The sequence below is a fragment of the Dermacentor albipictus genome, chromosome 2 (assembly GCF_038994185.2).
Source record: "Dermacentor albipictus isolate Rhodes 1998 colony chromosome 2, USDA_Dalb.pri_finalv2, whole genome shotgun sequence".
NCBI classification, from domain to species: Eukaryota; Metazoa; Arthropoda; class Arachnida; order Ixodida; family Ixodidae; genus Dermacentor; species Dermacentor albipictus.
The window spans coordinates 71,767,675-71,783,664 of NC_091822.1; the positions used below are offsets into that span (position 1 = coordinate 71,767,675).

The 15,990-nt window shown below is 45.6% G+C and overlaps 1 protein-coding gene across 2 annotated transcripts in view; it reads right to left on the minus strand.

Moving 5' to 3' along the window:
* Nucleotides 1-7,278: 7,278 nt before the first annotated feature.
* Nucleotides 7,279-15,990, minus strand: part of LOC135908250 (monocarboxylate transporter 9-like) — a 37,684-nt gene continuing 28,972 nt past the window's right edge. For both annotated transcript variants that reach the window (XM_065440014.1, XM_065440013.1), the window contains 2 exons: nt 9,496-10,623; nt 7,279-8,771 (listed from right to left, as the gene is read on the minus strand). In XM_065440014.1, the coding sequence (XP_065296086.1) occupies nt 8,503-8,771; nt 9,496-10,623 (1,397 nt within the window). In that variant the 3' untranslated portion in view covers nt 7,279-8,502. The remainder of the gene's footprint in view (nt 8,772-9,495; nt 10,624-15,990) is intronic.

Here is a 15,990-nt window from a genome sequence, read left to right on the forward strand (position 1 = left end):
CCAACGAAGTGTCCATCTGTATAAATGTTTAGCCTGCGAAAGATATTGCAAAAGCTGACGGTCCATCCACACAGCGACAAAGGTTGCGTGCACAAATATGTAGAATATTGCTATCAGCCATATGAGTACCAAGCAGTGAAGTTCAATAGACGAGTACCGTGTCTCGCGTGGGAGAAATTGCCGACCAGCATGGGAGACTGGGTGAAGCATGCCGTGGTATCGTTGCAGCAAAATTGCACCCAAACTTATGTTGGATGCGTCTGTCCAGAGTACGACTTCTTTGTCGAGATCTGGTGCCCTTATGACGGGTCGTGCAGAAAGAGCGACCTTAAGTCTGGAGAATGCAGCCTCGCGTGCAGAGGTCCAAACCGCTTTGTTTGGCTCTGCTTTTCGCGTCATTTCCACCGGAGGCTGTGCTGTCTAGGTGAATGTCGAATGAGGTCACTATAGTACCGCGCCAAGCCTAGAGACGGCCGTACTTGCGTCTTTGTCTGCGGCTTCATTGCATTGAGTATCTTGATGACCGTAGTCTCTACAGATTGTTCTTACCCGCCTCCCAAGCGATGGCCTAAAATCGTGATTGACGACGCTCCGATTTCCCACTTTTGTGGTTTTACCACACGACTGGCCACTCGTATTCGATGAAATAGCTGGTGTAGAGTTTCGAGGTGCTTTGGCCATGTCAAGGTTGCCACCAGTACAGCGTCAAGATAACGCACGACGCTCTTCATGCCCTGAAGCAAGGTCCTTATCAAGCAAGTTAAAATACCGAATGACGTTAGATCCCACATGGCATGAAACGAAAATGATAGTGACCACACTGACTGCAGAAAGCTGTTTGGGACCTTGAAGACTTCGCTAAATGCACGTGCCAATAGCCTTTCCTTGGGTAAAACTTTCAAAAATATGTCTTGGTACCAACTTTCGCAAACATTACATCAGTTCTCGGGATAGATTCTGCATCGGTGGTGAGCACATTGCTGATACGGCGAAAGCGGGCACGGTAACTTCTTTCAGGCTTTCGTACAAGGACCAAGGGTGAGTTGTAAGATGACTGAGAGCGCTGTATAACTGCTGACTTCAACATGTCATCCACTTCCTTCTCCACAACTTCTCTCAAGGCGAACGGCAGCGGATATCAAGGGGTATTGATGCGCTCGGTAGTAGTCGATTCTCAGCGACATTTTAATAGTTTTGTTTTCCCATGAATCTGGAAAAACTCTTTGAAGGTCTCCAAAGTGTATGCAACTCTGCGCGGTGACTCCTAATCAGATGTATTACATCAAAGATAGTAAATCAGAGTTATTAATCGCCTCAATTCTCTTGCTCTTTTCAATTTCAAAAGTCGGAAGTGGTGTTTCGTTCTCATTTTTCGACGACGACAAACGCTGAAGTTTGATAAGGCGCGATAGAGCGTTCCTCGTAGCATTTTAACGTATTTATGCTGAAGATCTCTTACAATGGCCTAACTCCATCCTGTAATCAGAGTCATTCTTCTTTGCAATCTCCGGGAATGATCCCTTCCATTGCATAAGCAATTTGTTGGTATATGTTGGGAGCGCGATCAACGCTCGGCCTCGGACCTTCAGTTGCCGGCGCTTGGAACCCTTTTCCAAATATTTCTTCTGAGGCTTTTCAGCTCGCAGCAAGTTTTGATGTGCTAGTTTCGAGGTTCGTTCGAGAGGCTGCCTAAGATCAACAACGTGAGAATATGTATTCTTGTTCTCGCAACTAAGGTGTTTCTTAGTGCAAAGTGCCTTTAGAACAGCCAGTGGTCTCCGCACACGCCTTCCATTTATCAAAAGCTTAGCAGATTGGGCGAGTTGGTGTGTCATAACTCTTTGAGGCTTGTAGCGCAGCTCAGAATGAGCAAAACGGAAGGTGAAAGGGGTAATCAAAAGGAACGGAGAACAGGCTGAGCGCTAACATCAAACTGATGGTTTGTTGCGTGACTCAGAAGTCTACTTATACACTCAGCGAATCATGCGACATGAATAGATAAGAACCCAAAAGCAAGCAAAAAAACGAATAGTAACCATGTGAAAAAGAAAACACATTCAGACAGCCTGTGGCGGCAGTCTGAGACACGCCAATTCATTGCTTGATAACGATAACGGAGGTAAGCTTGTACATGCATGGCCAGGACCTAGCTTTTGTTTCAATGATTTCTCATATAAGCTTATTATGACTAAAACCGAGAATGACGCGTTCTTCTAAAAAAAGTTCGCATCCACATGTTTTGCAGTGCTGCGCAAGAGACCCGCCAGCTGTAATGCATTTCTTAGGATCGTAACTATGTTCGCGCAGCCTATCATTCCGACATTGGCCATTTTTACCGACGTAACGTTTTCCGTACTTCAGTGAAAAACAATAACAACACTGTGTGCACTTAACCAACTTCTTGTTATGATTCTCATCACAGCTAGGAGGAGCCTCCTCATCCGGATTAGTGAGCTTGCGAATCCTCATAAGCTTGTTAGGGGCAGAAAACAGCCCACGAATATTCGCTCACTTGGCGCTTTTCTTAAGATTATGTGAGATGGTGTGGATATAAGGAATAATGCTTGTCCTATACCGAGTAATTGTAGGATTATCTTCGTGTTGGTTGTCTTTTCTAAACTTTCTAAACAAGAAATTTTCCAAGCACTTAGCCACGGCGGTACCTGAAAATTATGGCGCATTAATTCCACGTTGGATTCTAGGACATCGATACTCCGGCCATCCGACAGTAACATTATTCCCGTCGAACCCGCGAGAGCAGTATTAGGTATGACAGCACGGTGCACCACGAAGGTGTTGCTACCAATGTCCCGCCACACGGACACTACTTGGACGTAGAGTTCACCATTTTGTACCGGCATACCGTTGACTTGCAAGGACAGGTTTTTTCGTCTCTGTAGGGTACTTTGGAGGATTCAGGATATCTTTTGCTTTTCTTCCTCGTTTTCCAGTGACATACAGCAGGCTGAATAAGTAATTGTGGTGCCTTTAGTCATCCTGCAATTCCGCGTGTCATGTCCCGGCCATTGGCAATAGTCGCAGTAAGGCTTCTTCGAATTGACCTGACAGTCAGAAGGCTTGTGTCCACTTTCATTAGAGGAATCACTTGTGAAAAAGAAAACACATTCAGACAGCCTGTGGCGGCAGTCTGAGACACGCCAATTCATTGCTTGATAACGATAACGGAGGTAAGCTTGTACATGCATGGCCAGGACCTAGCTTTTGTTTCAATGATTTCTCATATAAGCTTATTATGACTAAAACCGAGAATGACGCGTTCTTCTAAAAAAAGTTCGCATCCACATGTTTTGCAGTGCTGCGCAAGAGACCCGCCAGCTGTAATGCATTTCTTAGGATCGTAACTATGTTCGCGCAGCCTATCATTCCGACATTGGCCATTTTTACCGACGTAACGTTTTCCGTACTTCAGTGAAAAACAATAACAACACTGTGTGCACTTAACCAACTTCTTGTTATGATTCTCATCACAGCTAGGAGGAGCCTCCTCATCCGGATTAGTGAGCTTGCGAATACTCATAAGCTTGTTAGGGGCAGAAAACAGCCCACGAATATTCGCTCACTTGGCGCTTTTCTAAAGATTATGTGAGATGGTGTGGATATAAGGAATAATGCTTGTCCTATACCGAGTAATTGTAGGATTATCTTCGTGTTGGTTGTCTTTTCTAAACTTTATAAACAAGAAATTTTCCAAGCACTTAGCCACGGCGGTACCTGAAAATTATGGCGCATTAATTCCACGTTGGATTCTAGGACATCGATACTCCGGCCATCCGACAGTAACATTATTCCCGTCGAACCCGCGAGAGCAGTATTAGGTATGACAGCACGGTGCACCACGAAGGTGTTGCTACCAATGTCCCGCCACACGGACACTACTTGGACGTAGAGTTCACCATTTTGTACCGGCATACCGTTGACTTGCAAGGACAGGTTTTTTCTTCTCTGTAGGGTACTTTGGAGGATTCAGGATATCTTTTGTTTTTCTTCCTCGTTTTCCAGTGACATACAGCAGGCTGAATAAGTAATTGTGGTGCCTTTAGTCATCCTGCAATTCCGCGTGTCATGTCCCGGCCATTGGCAATAGTCGCAGTAAGGCTTCTTCGAATTGACCTGACAGTCAGAAGGCTTGTGTCCACTTTCATTAGAGGAATCACTTGAATTTATTTATTTTTCTCCGCGTTTCGTCCTCCTTTACGGTGCGGTCTACCGTTTTCTCTTTAAGTGTGAACAAATTGTATTGCCGCTGCCCTTCCATGCAATGATCAGTGGTTTCTGCGACTGAATCGACTGTTCTGCGATTTATTTCACGCAAGAACAGCGCTAATCGGCTATGGCAGTTATTCATGAACTGCTCTGCAACAAAGTCGCGATACGAATCAAAATTCTTTTCTCCATTGGAGAGTTCGACCCACCGCACAAATGAGCTTAATAGTGTAGCAGCGTACTACTTACGAGTCTCTCCATCTTGAGACTTGCTTTGGCGAAGCTTTTCTCGGTAACCATCGGCCGTAAAGCTGAAACGTTGTAACAATGCTAGTTTATTCTTGTCATAATCGAGAGGGTGCTCCACAGACAACCGATTAAGCACTCTAAACACTTCAATTTTGAGTCATAGGCTGAGCGTTCTAACCCATTTCGCTTTTAGCCAACCCTGTCCGGTGGCTACTCGTTCAAATTGCTTCAAATATGTGTCCAAGTCAACGTGGGTTTCGGTGAACAGAGAGATCGTGTTGTGCGAATTTACGCAAACCGAGGATTCTACCTGGTAACTTGCAAGCGACTGACACATATTTGCGTAGCTCTCTCGTCCACCCATTTCCGCTAGCCTTATCCACAGCAGCAGAATCTTTTTCCTCGCGCCCTAGAGAATCCTGTGGGCGGACAAGATCCATGGGTTCAGCTTAAGCGCTAAGCTCGTGGGTACTCATTTTATATCTATCCAGGACACCGTATCGCAACCGGCTTTCTCCTGTTGCCACGGACGCCAATTTGTAATATCAGGTTCTTGGGAGGATATCGTGCGCGCAAGGGCAACCATGGTGCGAATATTAGACAGAGCTGTTTGCAGACAAACTGCTATTTTTTTCTTACTGCACTTTCATCAGATTGAATAAACTATGTTTACAGCACATGCAGGAGCACTCAGAATAAAACGTTGTTATAGCTGGCAAGAATCAACAATCTGGGCGCGATCATAGCTATATAGTTGTTCTGCACGTTTCACTACTTCGCCCCTTAACGACGCGATAAGTCAGAGTCACGGTGATTTTATCAAGGCAGGTTCACCAAGAAAGATAGGTTTGCCCAGATACCGGGGTCGTTGCCGAGGATGCGGACGTGGAAAAACCGCAGGGTCCCTTGTCGACGTTGGCCTCAACGCGACGCTTGGCAGTCGCGACCAGCACGGTCGGTGAACGGGGCCCAGCTGCGTTCGCCGGGCGACGTCAGTAGGGCGGGGTGCTGGATCAGCAGTGATGAATGGTTGGCGCATGGGTGATAGCCGAGCTTTTCAATAAGCGTCGGTCGGGTCGGAGCGAAGGAGCCGCGCCCAGCAACGGTCAGCGGGACCCTGGTTGCGCTGCAGGCCCGGGTCTACTTGCTTAACCTGCCAGTTCGGCTCCATCCATCAGGCTCAGCTCGACCATGGACCGTCGTCAGTCGATATCCCCGGAACAGTCCGGTCCCATGAAATAGCAGGACTGCCTCTTGGCTCTGCCTAGGCACGCTTTTCTTTTTTCCGCTCCACGAACCGGCACCGCCTCCTTGCCACCAGTCTTGCGAGCCCCCACAGGGCACGCTCTCCCGCCTCGTGCTTCGTGCTTTTTTCTTCCTTCTACTCGCCAGCCTTCCGCCACCTGTCTGCTTGCCTCTTTTTCCGGGCTGTTGCTTGTTTCTTCCAGGGATTGTGTTGGAGCCGTCGACACAACGTCTCAACACAAGTCCCCCGACATGTGCATCATATCAAAGACATTACATTGCCTTGACGCCGTCATTGTCGCACGATCGTCGGCGCACCAGCATTCTCGTCTTGCTGTTCGCAGTGATCGCACCGTCGTTTATCCGTTTGGGTCGTATCTTCGTCGTTATGCCATGGTGATCCTACTCTCGTCGTACTTTTGTCGTCATGTTATGTCTAGGCGCCGTCGTCACCATGCAGTTGTCATCGGATTATTGTACTCAAGTCGTCTTCTTCCCTTGCTCAGTAGCTATGGTGTTTGGCTGCTAAGCACGAGGTCGCGGGATCGAATCCCGGCCACGGCGGCCGCATTTCGATGGGGGCTAAATGCGAAAACACCCATGTGCTTAGATTTAGGTGCACGTTAAAGAACGCCAGGTGATCGAAAGTCCTCCACTACGGCGTGCCTCTTAATCAGAAAGTGGTTTTGGCACGTAAAACCCCATTACATTTTTTTCGTCTTCTTCATACCACCGTAATCATTTGAGCATGTCATCCAGTCGGCATTACTCCAGCACTGACATCACGTTGTCGTAGTGCCCTCGTTATCACACCACGGTGGACATACCTGCATCGTCACTCCAACGTCTTTATTTCATGGGCATCAAGTAGTCGTTGTCACATCATCGTTGCCGCATGGCCATCGCGCAGTCGTCGTCACACTATCTTCGTTATACCATCGTCTTCACTCGAGTGTCGCGATCCCATCGTCGTCATGTACTCATCGACACACTGGCGTCGTCATACCACCGTCGCCACTCTCTGCACACATTTCCACTTTCTAGACGTTTCAGAAATCTTTCGCATGAGTCGATAATTACAAAACAATGTTTCCGTCTGAATTCTTGTTTTAGTTCTGGCGAAACAATTATTTTGCCGAAATAAACAACAAGTGGAACTTCAAAGCTTATCTTATTTTGTTCGCTAACGTAATTAGCAGTCACTTTTTCCTGTCACCCTAAATTCATAATGACTGATTTTGTTGTATGTATAACATGCGCGTGTACATTAGGCATCGACCCACGCCCAAGCCCGGTAGTTCAGACCCCAGCTCAGACCAGCCCCGAGGCCATCAGGGCCGGCCAAGGTCTGCAAAAGAACGCTTTATTCAGCCCGAACTGACGGGTAAGTACGTGCCCCTGCAGTGCACTGCTCCTTGATCAATCGCTACACACACGTTTTCTATTACGCAATATGCAAGAATATATAGAAGTTATTGGCAGGAAAGACAGGCAGGTTGACCTGAGCTAGTGTGCTTTAATATTCAAGACGGCAGGCAAGCAACCTTATGCTGTGTGAGAAGACCACAAGACGCAACGAATCTACCGTCTGTGGGAGCTTTTCAACATGTTTATTCTGTTGAACAGGAGGCTAGCCAGCTCACATGGGTGAGTGGTTCGGCAGAAAGGTTGTGCTTCCCTAGAAGAAGACTTATTCGGCTGGGTGATGGCTACACTTTGCTGTGGGACACGTAAGAAGTACTGACACTTCGGCTGCAGTTTTGCAGCTGTGATTACATATTCCGACAGCGCTGAAATAAGTGTGCTCGGATGGTCGGCTTCAGGAACAATTACTTGAAAGAAGTTGGTTTTGACAGTGGCTTGTAGCATTAGTCTCTGCAATTAATGCTGATTACAGTAGGAGATACAAGTTAGCACTGTACGCTTCTTGACGTTCATGCTGCTCCATATTATTTTATGATATGGACACTGAAATACGATTTTGCTCTCCATGGCGCCACTTGCTTTCAGTAAATAGCGAGCTTGTTTTCTTTTTATTGTTATATGGAGCTTTTGCCTGCAGCTTCCCAAGTCTTTTGGAGGTCAACTTGGTATCAATTATCAGCGCATGGATGACCTTAGAGCACTTGCGTCACCTTTCAGCCCGCTACCGCCAAACATCTCAGCGACATATCGCTTTGGTTTCAATAGTTGCTAGTTTATCCGCGGCTTTGTAGCCGTCATAAACTTATTCTAATGAAAATGTTGTGTCCAATTCCTTGGAAACCTTGTCGAACAATGCGAAATGTGGAAAATGAAGACTCAGTGCCTATCAGCCGTTAGAAATATTTTCATTATTTCCATCACCATAATAAAGATAATCATATCGCGCCTATTTCTTGTCTGCTCTAAACTCAATCATGACCTCGCCCAGCCATCTCCTATTACCCTTGCGTGACGTCAGCGAACCCTGCCCTTCTATATGTAAGTATTGTACAGAACTTTTATTTAGGGTCTTTATGGAATATAATACGCAACGCAAATTCTAATGATGCCCCTGGCAGAGGCAATTTCGTTCAAGCTTGCGTCCTTTTATTACCTTTTTGAATTCAGTAGTGACGCTGTGTCAACCTAGACGCGCTCTTTTATATTGCTGCACTGAATTGAAGCTCCCAGAACAAGGTTTTCTGCTTTGAGGTAAGTTAGTAGAGGTAGTAAGTAGAATTTGAGGGCTTTGCACGCATTACAATGACTATGCTATTCCTACGCACGTAACCTGGAAAATCTCTAGGAGAATGGGGACCCTCAAGTTGATAAAGTTCCGACGTTACTCCTAAAATGCCCTTCCAAACCCACAACGAGAGAACTTTTGAATGACGACATCGGGGGAGGTGACGACGCCTTTCCTTCGTGTGTGATGGTGCCAGCTGTGCGAATGACCGCCTTCACGGTTGTGTTATTCTTCTTTTTGCTACACACAAGGAAGACAGCAAACTGAACCATGACGAAGAAGTTGATCCCACCGAGCATCCTGTAGAAGTTGTCGTATGAACCTCCCGAATCCCGGAAGAAACCTGCAGCACCAAATACATTCATAAATACCAAATTATAGGCGGATGTTAAACACGTAACGGTGTGACGAAACACTTGAAAGGGCATTTTTCTAGAAAAATATCACGTGCTTCATAGCATTGCTCAGCTACGTCTTGTCTTGGTGGCCATGGTCATTACAAGGTGCCCTAATCACCTGAATGGCAAAGGTTTTTGGTACTTCGATTGTGAACATGCGGCATCACGTACAAACACGGAAAAAAACACTCCATTGGCCGGAATGGTGTGTAGAATATAGGTGCGATTATTCTAGGATCCCAATTGCAGAGTTAGTTCCGATATCTACTTTCTCGTCCTCCTGAAATACGGCTGAAAACCAGTGCTCTTCTCTTTGTTCTTGTATTTTAGTACTTCTTTGACTGGTATAGGTCTGGTCTACTACGAGCAGAAACGCTAAGCCTGGCTTTGCAAGCATAAAAGAACTATGCTATGCAATAAAACGCAGTTCTTTTTTTTACTTCTACAGTGAGATTTGTCCTGTAATGAATAATATAATATACATGAGCTAGATGTATGAAGAAATGGCAGCGTGTGAGTGGACCCCACACGGCACACAGCCTAATGTGAGCGCGTTCTAAGTGATATAAGCGTGTTGTCAAAAGCTTAACCAGAAAATGTTAGCTTTCTCCGTCAATCGCAATTGCATTCCCTCGAATGCCAAAACCAAAGAGTCGTCGTTGTACTTACCAATGATCGTTGGGTTCGCCAGAGATAAGGGGATTATCGCCAGCCCGCTGATGCCCCAACAAGCTGCCGTCCTTTCAGGGCCAACTTGATCGGCTATAACTACGCACTTGACGCACCTGATGAAGCCCATTGCCATGCCATGTATCGGCAGAAGAACGGAAAGGCTCGGGATATCCATCACGTGAGGCAGCACCACCAGAGAGACGGAGGAAAGTGCGAAAGTGACCACATAGAAAAGTGAACGGCTATGCCCCACGCAGTCGGCTAGCAGAGGTAATAGGCCACTCCCGAGAAACTGTCCTAAAAACCACAGAGTGACTAAGTGTTCGCTGTTTTTGATGCTCATTGACTTATCCTCAGCGTATTCCACGGCCGTGGCGAGGAACACCATTTCGGTGTAATCTCCGACTAAAGATCCTAAGAGTAAAACGTAAAACGCTGGTTCTTTAAACAGTGAAAGAGCAATTTTCAAGGAGAAGCTTTGGCTTGGCACAACCATTCGATTTCGTGCAGTGTTCAATTTCAGTCCCAAATTTGGTAGCGAAGTTTTGTGGTCTGCTTTTAAAGGGTACAAGTTTTCACTTCGAGTATTGCAGGACTTGCTCAAAGAGTCCTTCGCACTAGAGCCTTGAAACATTGCAGCCTCCAATGATAATTTTGCGTCTGCACTAGTAACTTCAGGTGAGAGTACTTTTTGCCCTGTAATAGAATTATTATTTACAGCCCCAAAGGCAAGCTGCTGGTCCGCACTGCCTTGTACAGCCGAGAAATCCCACTGCTGTCCTGACTTTAAAAAGGCGGCTTTGTTTGAACCAGAGATCACAGGAGTAACAATGATGTTGGCGTCAAAGGCTAGTAACTTCTTTCGTCGGAAGCAAGTAAGCCGTATCCGGCGTGGCTCGTTCATAAGCATGGCGAGTGGTACAGCGTGCATGAGTATCCCGCCGAATATGACCAACGCTCCTGTGAGGCCGTAACTCTCCTCGAGGCACGACAGCACGGATTGTCCCACCATGCCAGCTGCTCCTTGGGAGGCACTGATGAAGGACTGCGCTGTAGCCCGGTACTTGTCGAAGTACAGCATTGTGTAGATTGAAACGGCTGCCACGAATAGCTTGACTGCGAAACCTGACAATAAGATAGTCGAGTATACATTAGTACAATGTCTTCGTGCTCGATTTTTCCCCATACGTGTTTTTCTCCCACCTAATAGGTCAGTATACGGCTGAAAGGCGAATTTCTAATGGCCTTTCTAAAGCCTACGTTCTGACAAGGCAATTCCTTTTGAGCAGGGCGAGAAGTGGCTTGCTTTTTAGGATTTCTATGAGTCCGGATCACCCATCTTCACGAATAAGAGATTATATCGACCTTAGGGCTATTGTTTGGGCCACAAGTCTCTCCGCAGTATCCTGTATATTAGAGTATGTGCAACATGAAATTTAACGAGCGTAATTAACTCATGCGTTTTGATAGAGAAAGGACGAAACTTACTGGCGTAAGAGAACACACAGCACATTAAACATTCACAGTTCTCTAGCGTAAATAACAATATGTTGCACAATGTGTCAACCTGAAAAATGCTGGCGTAAATATTAGCGATAATTTTTCATAACAGAAATATATCCAACAAAGACATGGTATACAACATAATTTTGAGATAGATAAGTCATTAGAAAAAAAAGGCATGCTTGTACAGTTAGGCAATGTTCGAGACGCAATAAGAAAAAGCGAACCTTCTCACGATTCCTTTTGGTTCAGAAAAACAGGCGAAATAGATAGAAGTGCACCGCGTCTTTGGAGCATGACGCATTGCGCACTTATCAATGGTGTTTTCTCCAAGATGAACTAATGAGAACGTTCGCTCTCTCTAGATATATGCCTTGAATATCACGGTGTCTATAGGTGCAGACGCAACTGGGTTATATTTCTTCGCAGTAGTGACAAGGTCAAAATCATAAATATAGAGCTGAATACAAACACAATCTTCTGGTAACCACAAGCAACGTCCTAAGTTACATTACTTAGAAGAATCATATAAAATATTGTTTTAAAACGTTCACTACAATGGCTGACAAGTTTGATGTTTCACGCTTTATTAGCGCTACTATTTTGTTGTCTTTACCATGGCGAAGGACACTCAAGCCAACAATGTCAAGCGCATATACATACAACAAATATTGTGGTTCTTTTCATAACGTACCGTATCATCTATAAGAAGATCATATCCATAATCAAACCAATTATGTAATTGCGACTTGTCCCGTGGGACTCAAGAAATCATGCTGATGGTCCGAACTCGCAAGGTATCCCCTTGTTTTATCTTAAAATTTTAAAACGTACGCTCAATAATTTGTGCACCTTTTCATACATAGGTGCAACTCGTACGCACTACGTGGGTGTCAACCACTCCGAATGACTTTCGATTCAAAGGCCTGTGATTGGGGAAGAAAGGCCATGTTTACGAGATCATTAAGAGTAAACAGGAAATTTGGTGGGTTAGGCTACTTGATCCCCGTGCAACTGGAGCGTATCAAGGTGTGCGAGGCGCATCCGCTAGCAGTGCATTGTTGCATGTAGATTTTGACTCGTATCTACAGCACATTCTTCTGAACGTATGCCTGGTTTATATTTTACATTGCAACGACATTCCAAGTGATTCTCGCAGACAGAACAGCTCCTCCTATTTGTACTGATTGCTGGAACAAGCACACATCATTTCCGCATTAAGTCGCAATATTCACTTGACTAATCCAGAAAATTTAAGTAACTCTATACTTATCGAACTCAGGGCAATATCAATAGCCATGTGCCCTCAACATGCGTTCTTATCCTAGAAGTACTTTATTAATGCCGGTCTCCAAAGGCTACTTATAAAGCCGAGTAGTTATTTTTTTTTTGTGTGCACCAAAGCACAAAGAAGGCTTCTGTAAAGCAGCAGCTAAGAACAAATGAAGTTCGTAGTGCGTGTTATCGACACTGATCTTATCGCTTAAGGATTTCGGCTAAGCAGACAATATCACTGCACTAATACTCGGTTTCAGTTTCGAAATTGCAGAACGTAAACTGATCAGTAAACAATTCAAATATAATAGTTGAAACGTATTCGCTTAGATAACCAAACATCGCGATGTGTTGTGCAAGTAGTGCTCTCCTCTTCAAATATTGGCAATCAAGCAGCTTAGTTGGGAGTTATACTCGACGCGAATTTATACGTTGAACATATTACTAACACAAAGCATCATGTACATAAATGATGATTTTTGTAGTTACCCGCCGTAGGTGATTAGTGGTTTCGACGTTGCTCTGCTACGCAGGAGGTGGTCGGATCAAATCCTGGCCGTGGCGACGGCATTTTGATGGGGCGAAGTGCAAACACGTCGGTGCCCCACCTATCGGGGACACTTTCGAGAACCCCAGGTGGCCGAAACTAATCCGGAGACCCACACTACGACTTGCCTCACAATCAGATCATAGTAATACTTCGGAATTTATTCTTTTGTTGCGCAACAATTCAGAAAAGGAAAAGCCATTGATAGCAAAAATATAAGACAGAAAGACAGGTGCTACTCTCACAAGTGTTTATTCTGATACAAACCAAGCTTGATATATGCAATGAAAACGCTCGATAACTGGGGGCGGGGAAGCGCAATAGACGACTTCAACGGCAAGAACTTATCAGTAGCATTTCGGCATCATATATAGAAATAGGGTATGGGTAACAATAAGCTGTACTATGATGCCAATGTTAAAATATAATAACAATTCCCGCGCAGTTTTATCTGTGATTTTGGCCCGGATCTTCAGATCGCAGAACTGCGGTTCAGAAAGTCAAGATAGCTGCCGTGGTTGCTCACTGGCTATGGTGTTAGGCTGCTGAACACGAGGTCATGGGATCCAAAGGTGAAAACACTCGCGTACTTAGATTTAGGTGCACGTTAAAGAAGCCCAGGTAGTCTAAATTTCCAGAGTCCTCTACTACGGCATGCCTCATAATCAGAAAATGGTTTTGGCACGTAAAACCCCACAATTTTTAGAAAGGCAAGATCGGCAATGCACCAAAAGATGCGCACCCAAATACTTCATTAAACTATCATTTGGCGGCAGATGCGGCGGCCACTCTGCCCGATATAGGTTCTACCACAGCTTATTTAAACTTGATACACTACCCCAGCGGAACGCTGCACGCGAAATGTCAAATAACTTACACCCTTGAACGTAAGTGAGTGTAAATGTGTCTATAACTCACACCTGCACTCGCTTTCGACGTGAAAGCTTCAAATGTTCCACTGAGCAAAAAAGCCGGTGGCGCCCACCATGGCCGAACCACACCTACGTTCTCATTGGCTGCGAAGCCATGTCACGAGGGGACGTAGCCTGCTCGTTACGCTCGCTCGTGCTTGCATGCTCGGGCCTTGTCGGAGCACATCGGGTCTCACAGAACACCTGCTGTAACGCCAGCGCACGAACTGTTGGGGCCCTATAACGTAAAACTATTCCAATATGTTTCTATTCCAATCTTCTGACGTCAAATTTGCGTAACCACCAACGCAAGCACCAGGCGGTCACCCGCAGGGTTGTCTGAAAAGACCAATCAAACGCTCTCCTCGTTCATAGGAGATCACTTTTGTTTGCTTGAAAAACGAATAACATTGCCTACACTGAGCGGCTTGTCGTATCTAATTGGCTGACAAGAGGCCAGGAGAACGCTCAAGCGGAGAGGGATTCGATGGGGCCGAGCCACTGCACTGAAAGTCGATAACCGGATGAAGAGGGTGGTGCCGGCGTCTACGATTGGCCGGCTTTCCCTTACTTACCTTGCGGTGGCTGGTCGAAAATCGCGGCGGCGTGCAACGGAAGCTCAAGAATGACGCTAAAGCGGACCCTCAGCAAAGAAGAGTTGGCAGAATGAGGGGGTAAATGTGCCAAAAGTGCTCGAAAACGTTACACGGCCACGCAAGAAGTTTTATTATACGCAAATACACCCATGCTCTCCGGCAGATGCGAGTAGCCAGCGTCTGAGCGATCGGCGGCAGCCATCTTTTATTCCTTTCGGAACGGGGCAGCCTACGGTTATTCCGAAGAAAATTCAGTTTTGTTCGGCATATTAATGCATCTTTATCGCGTACACGTCACTTTGACGCGGTGAGTTCTTGCGGTTTCGTGACGTCGCGTGACAGGCAGGTGAAGTGGGTGCAGCCCGAAAACTTTTTACCAATAGCTGAGGACTAATGGCGAAAAGGGGTCGAATCAGAAGTAACTGTTTTTCTTTTTTCTGTCAAATCATGCATAATCAGTGTGTGCACTTCATATCAGATGGGGAGGTATCGCGGTTTTCGTGACGTCGCGTGTCAGACAGGTGAAGTGGGGGTGGTCGAAAAAAGTTTTTGACCAATCGTGGAGGGCTGATAACAGAATTGGAATAGAAAAGTTTGGAATAGTTTTACGTTATAGCGCCCTTGGTTACATTAATTTATTAATTCCCCTCTGTATTGCACAACTTTAGCTCCAGGGCGGAATAAATAAAAAATAAATGCTTCGCATTCACAACTCTTAAATATACTTGGGTTTCCTTGGATTTTCTGGTGTAAGGGTGCGACTTATGGGTAGATTTACGCCTTATTACGGCAAATCTGCTCGCCTCCTGTTGGTCGGCATTGTTCGTGTCCGTTGGCACTGCCGGGCCAGGAGCACTGCCTCGTGCCCCCTTCCGGCAGAGGCGACAAGCAGTAAGCAAGGTTGTTGATGTTGGAATAAACTTAAAGGGACACTAAAGTGAAAAATGATTTCTTCTGCATCAGTAAATTACCGTTCTACAACACCAAAAACACCACTCTTATAACGATAAGACGTTTGGTAAGCCAGAACAAGCGCAAGAACGAAATACGGGTGGCGACGCCTACTTGAGTTCCCGCACCTGGGGTCTGTGACGTCATGGATATTGATGGCATCTTCTAGGGCCTACTAATTATATACAGCGGCACAGATTGACTACATTGTGTTCTAATGGAACCAAATATTAAACATGGCAAGTTTCTGGAACCTTTACTCAGCCAACGCGGCCCAAATGCGAAAACATACTTTGGCATCCCTGACGTCACGCTGACGTACGGGCGCTGGGGTTTCAGCGCGAAATTCAAATACTGATACTTGGACCTTCATTTTCACATCTAATAATCAAATTACTTTTTTGAAATGACTGCCTGCAGGGTTCTCAAACAATGCTCTTTCAGTCTAAACTGATTTATTGTTTCCCTTTAGTGTCCCTTTAACTTGAACTTGAACTGGAAGGTAATGTGAAAAGTGCATACATTTTTTTTTTTACATATCACGCATATGACATATACAACACAATACGTTTCGGTAAAGAAAGAGCACAAAACAGTTAACCAAACCGCATAATTGATATGGCGCTCGTGGTAACAGTACGAAGCACGTACCGCTTGGCACGTACGTTTCCTCGTAAAGCTTACAGTTGCGCAAACTGATCCAACGACA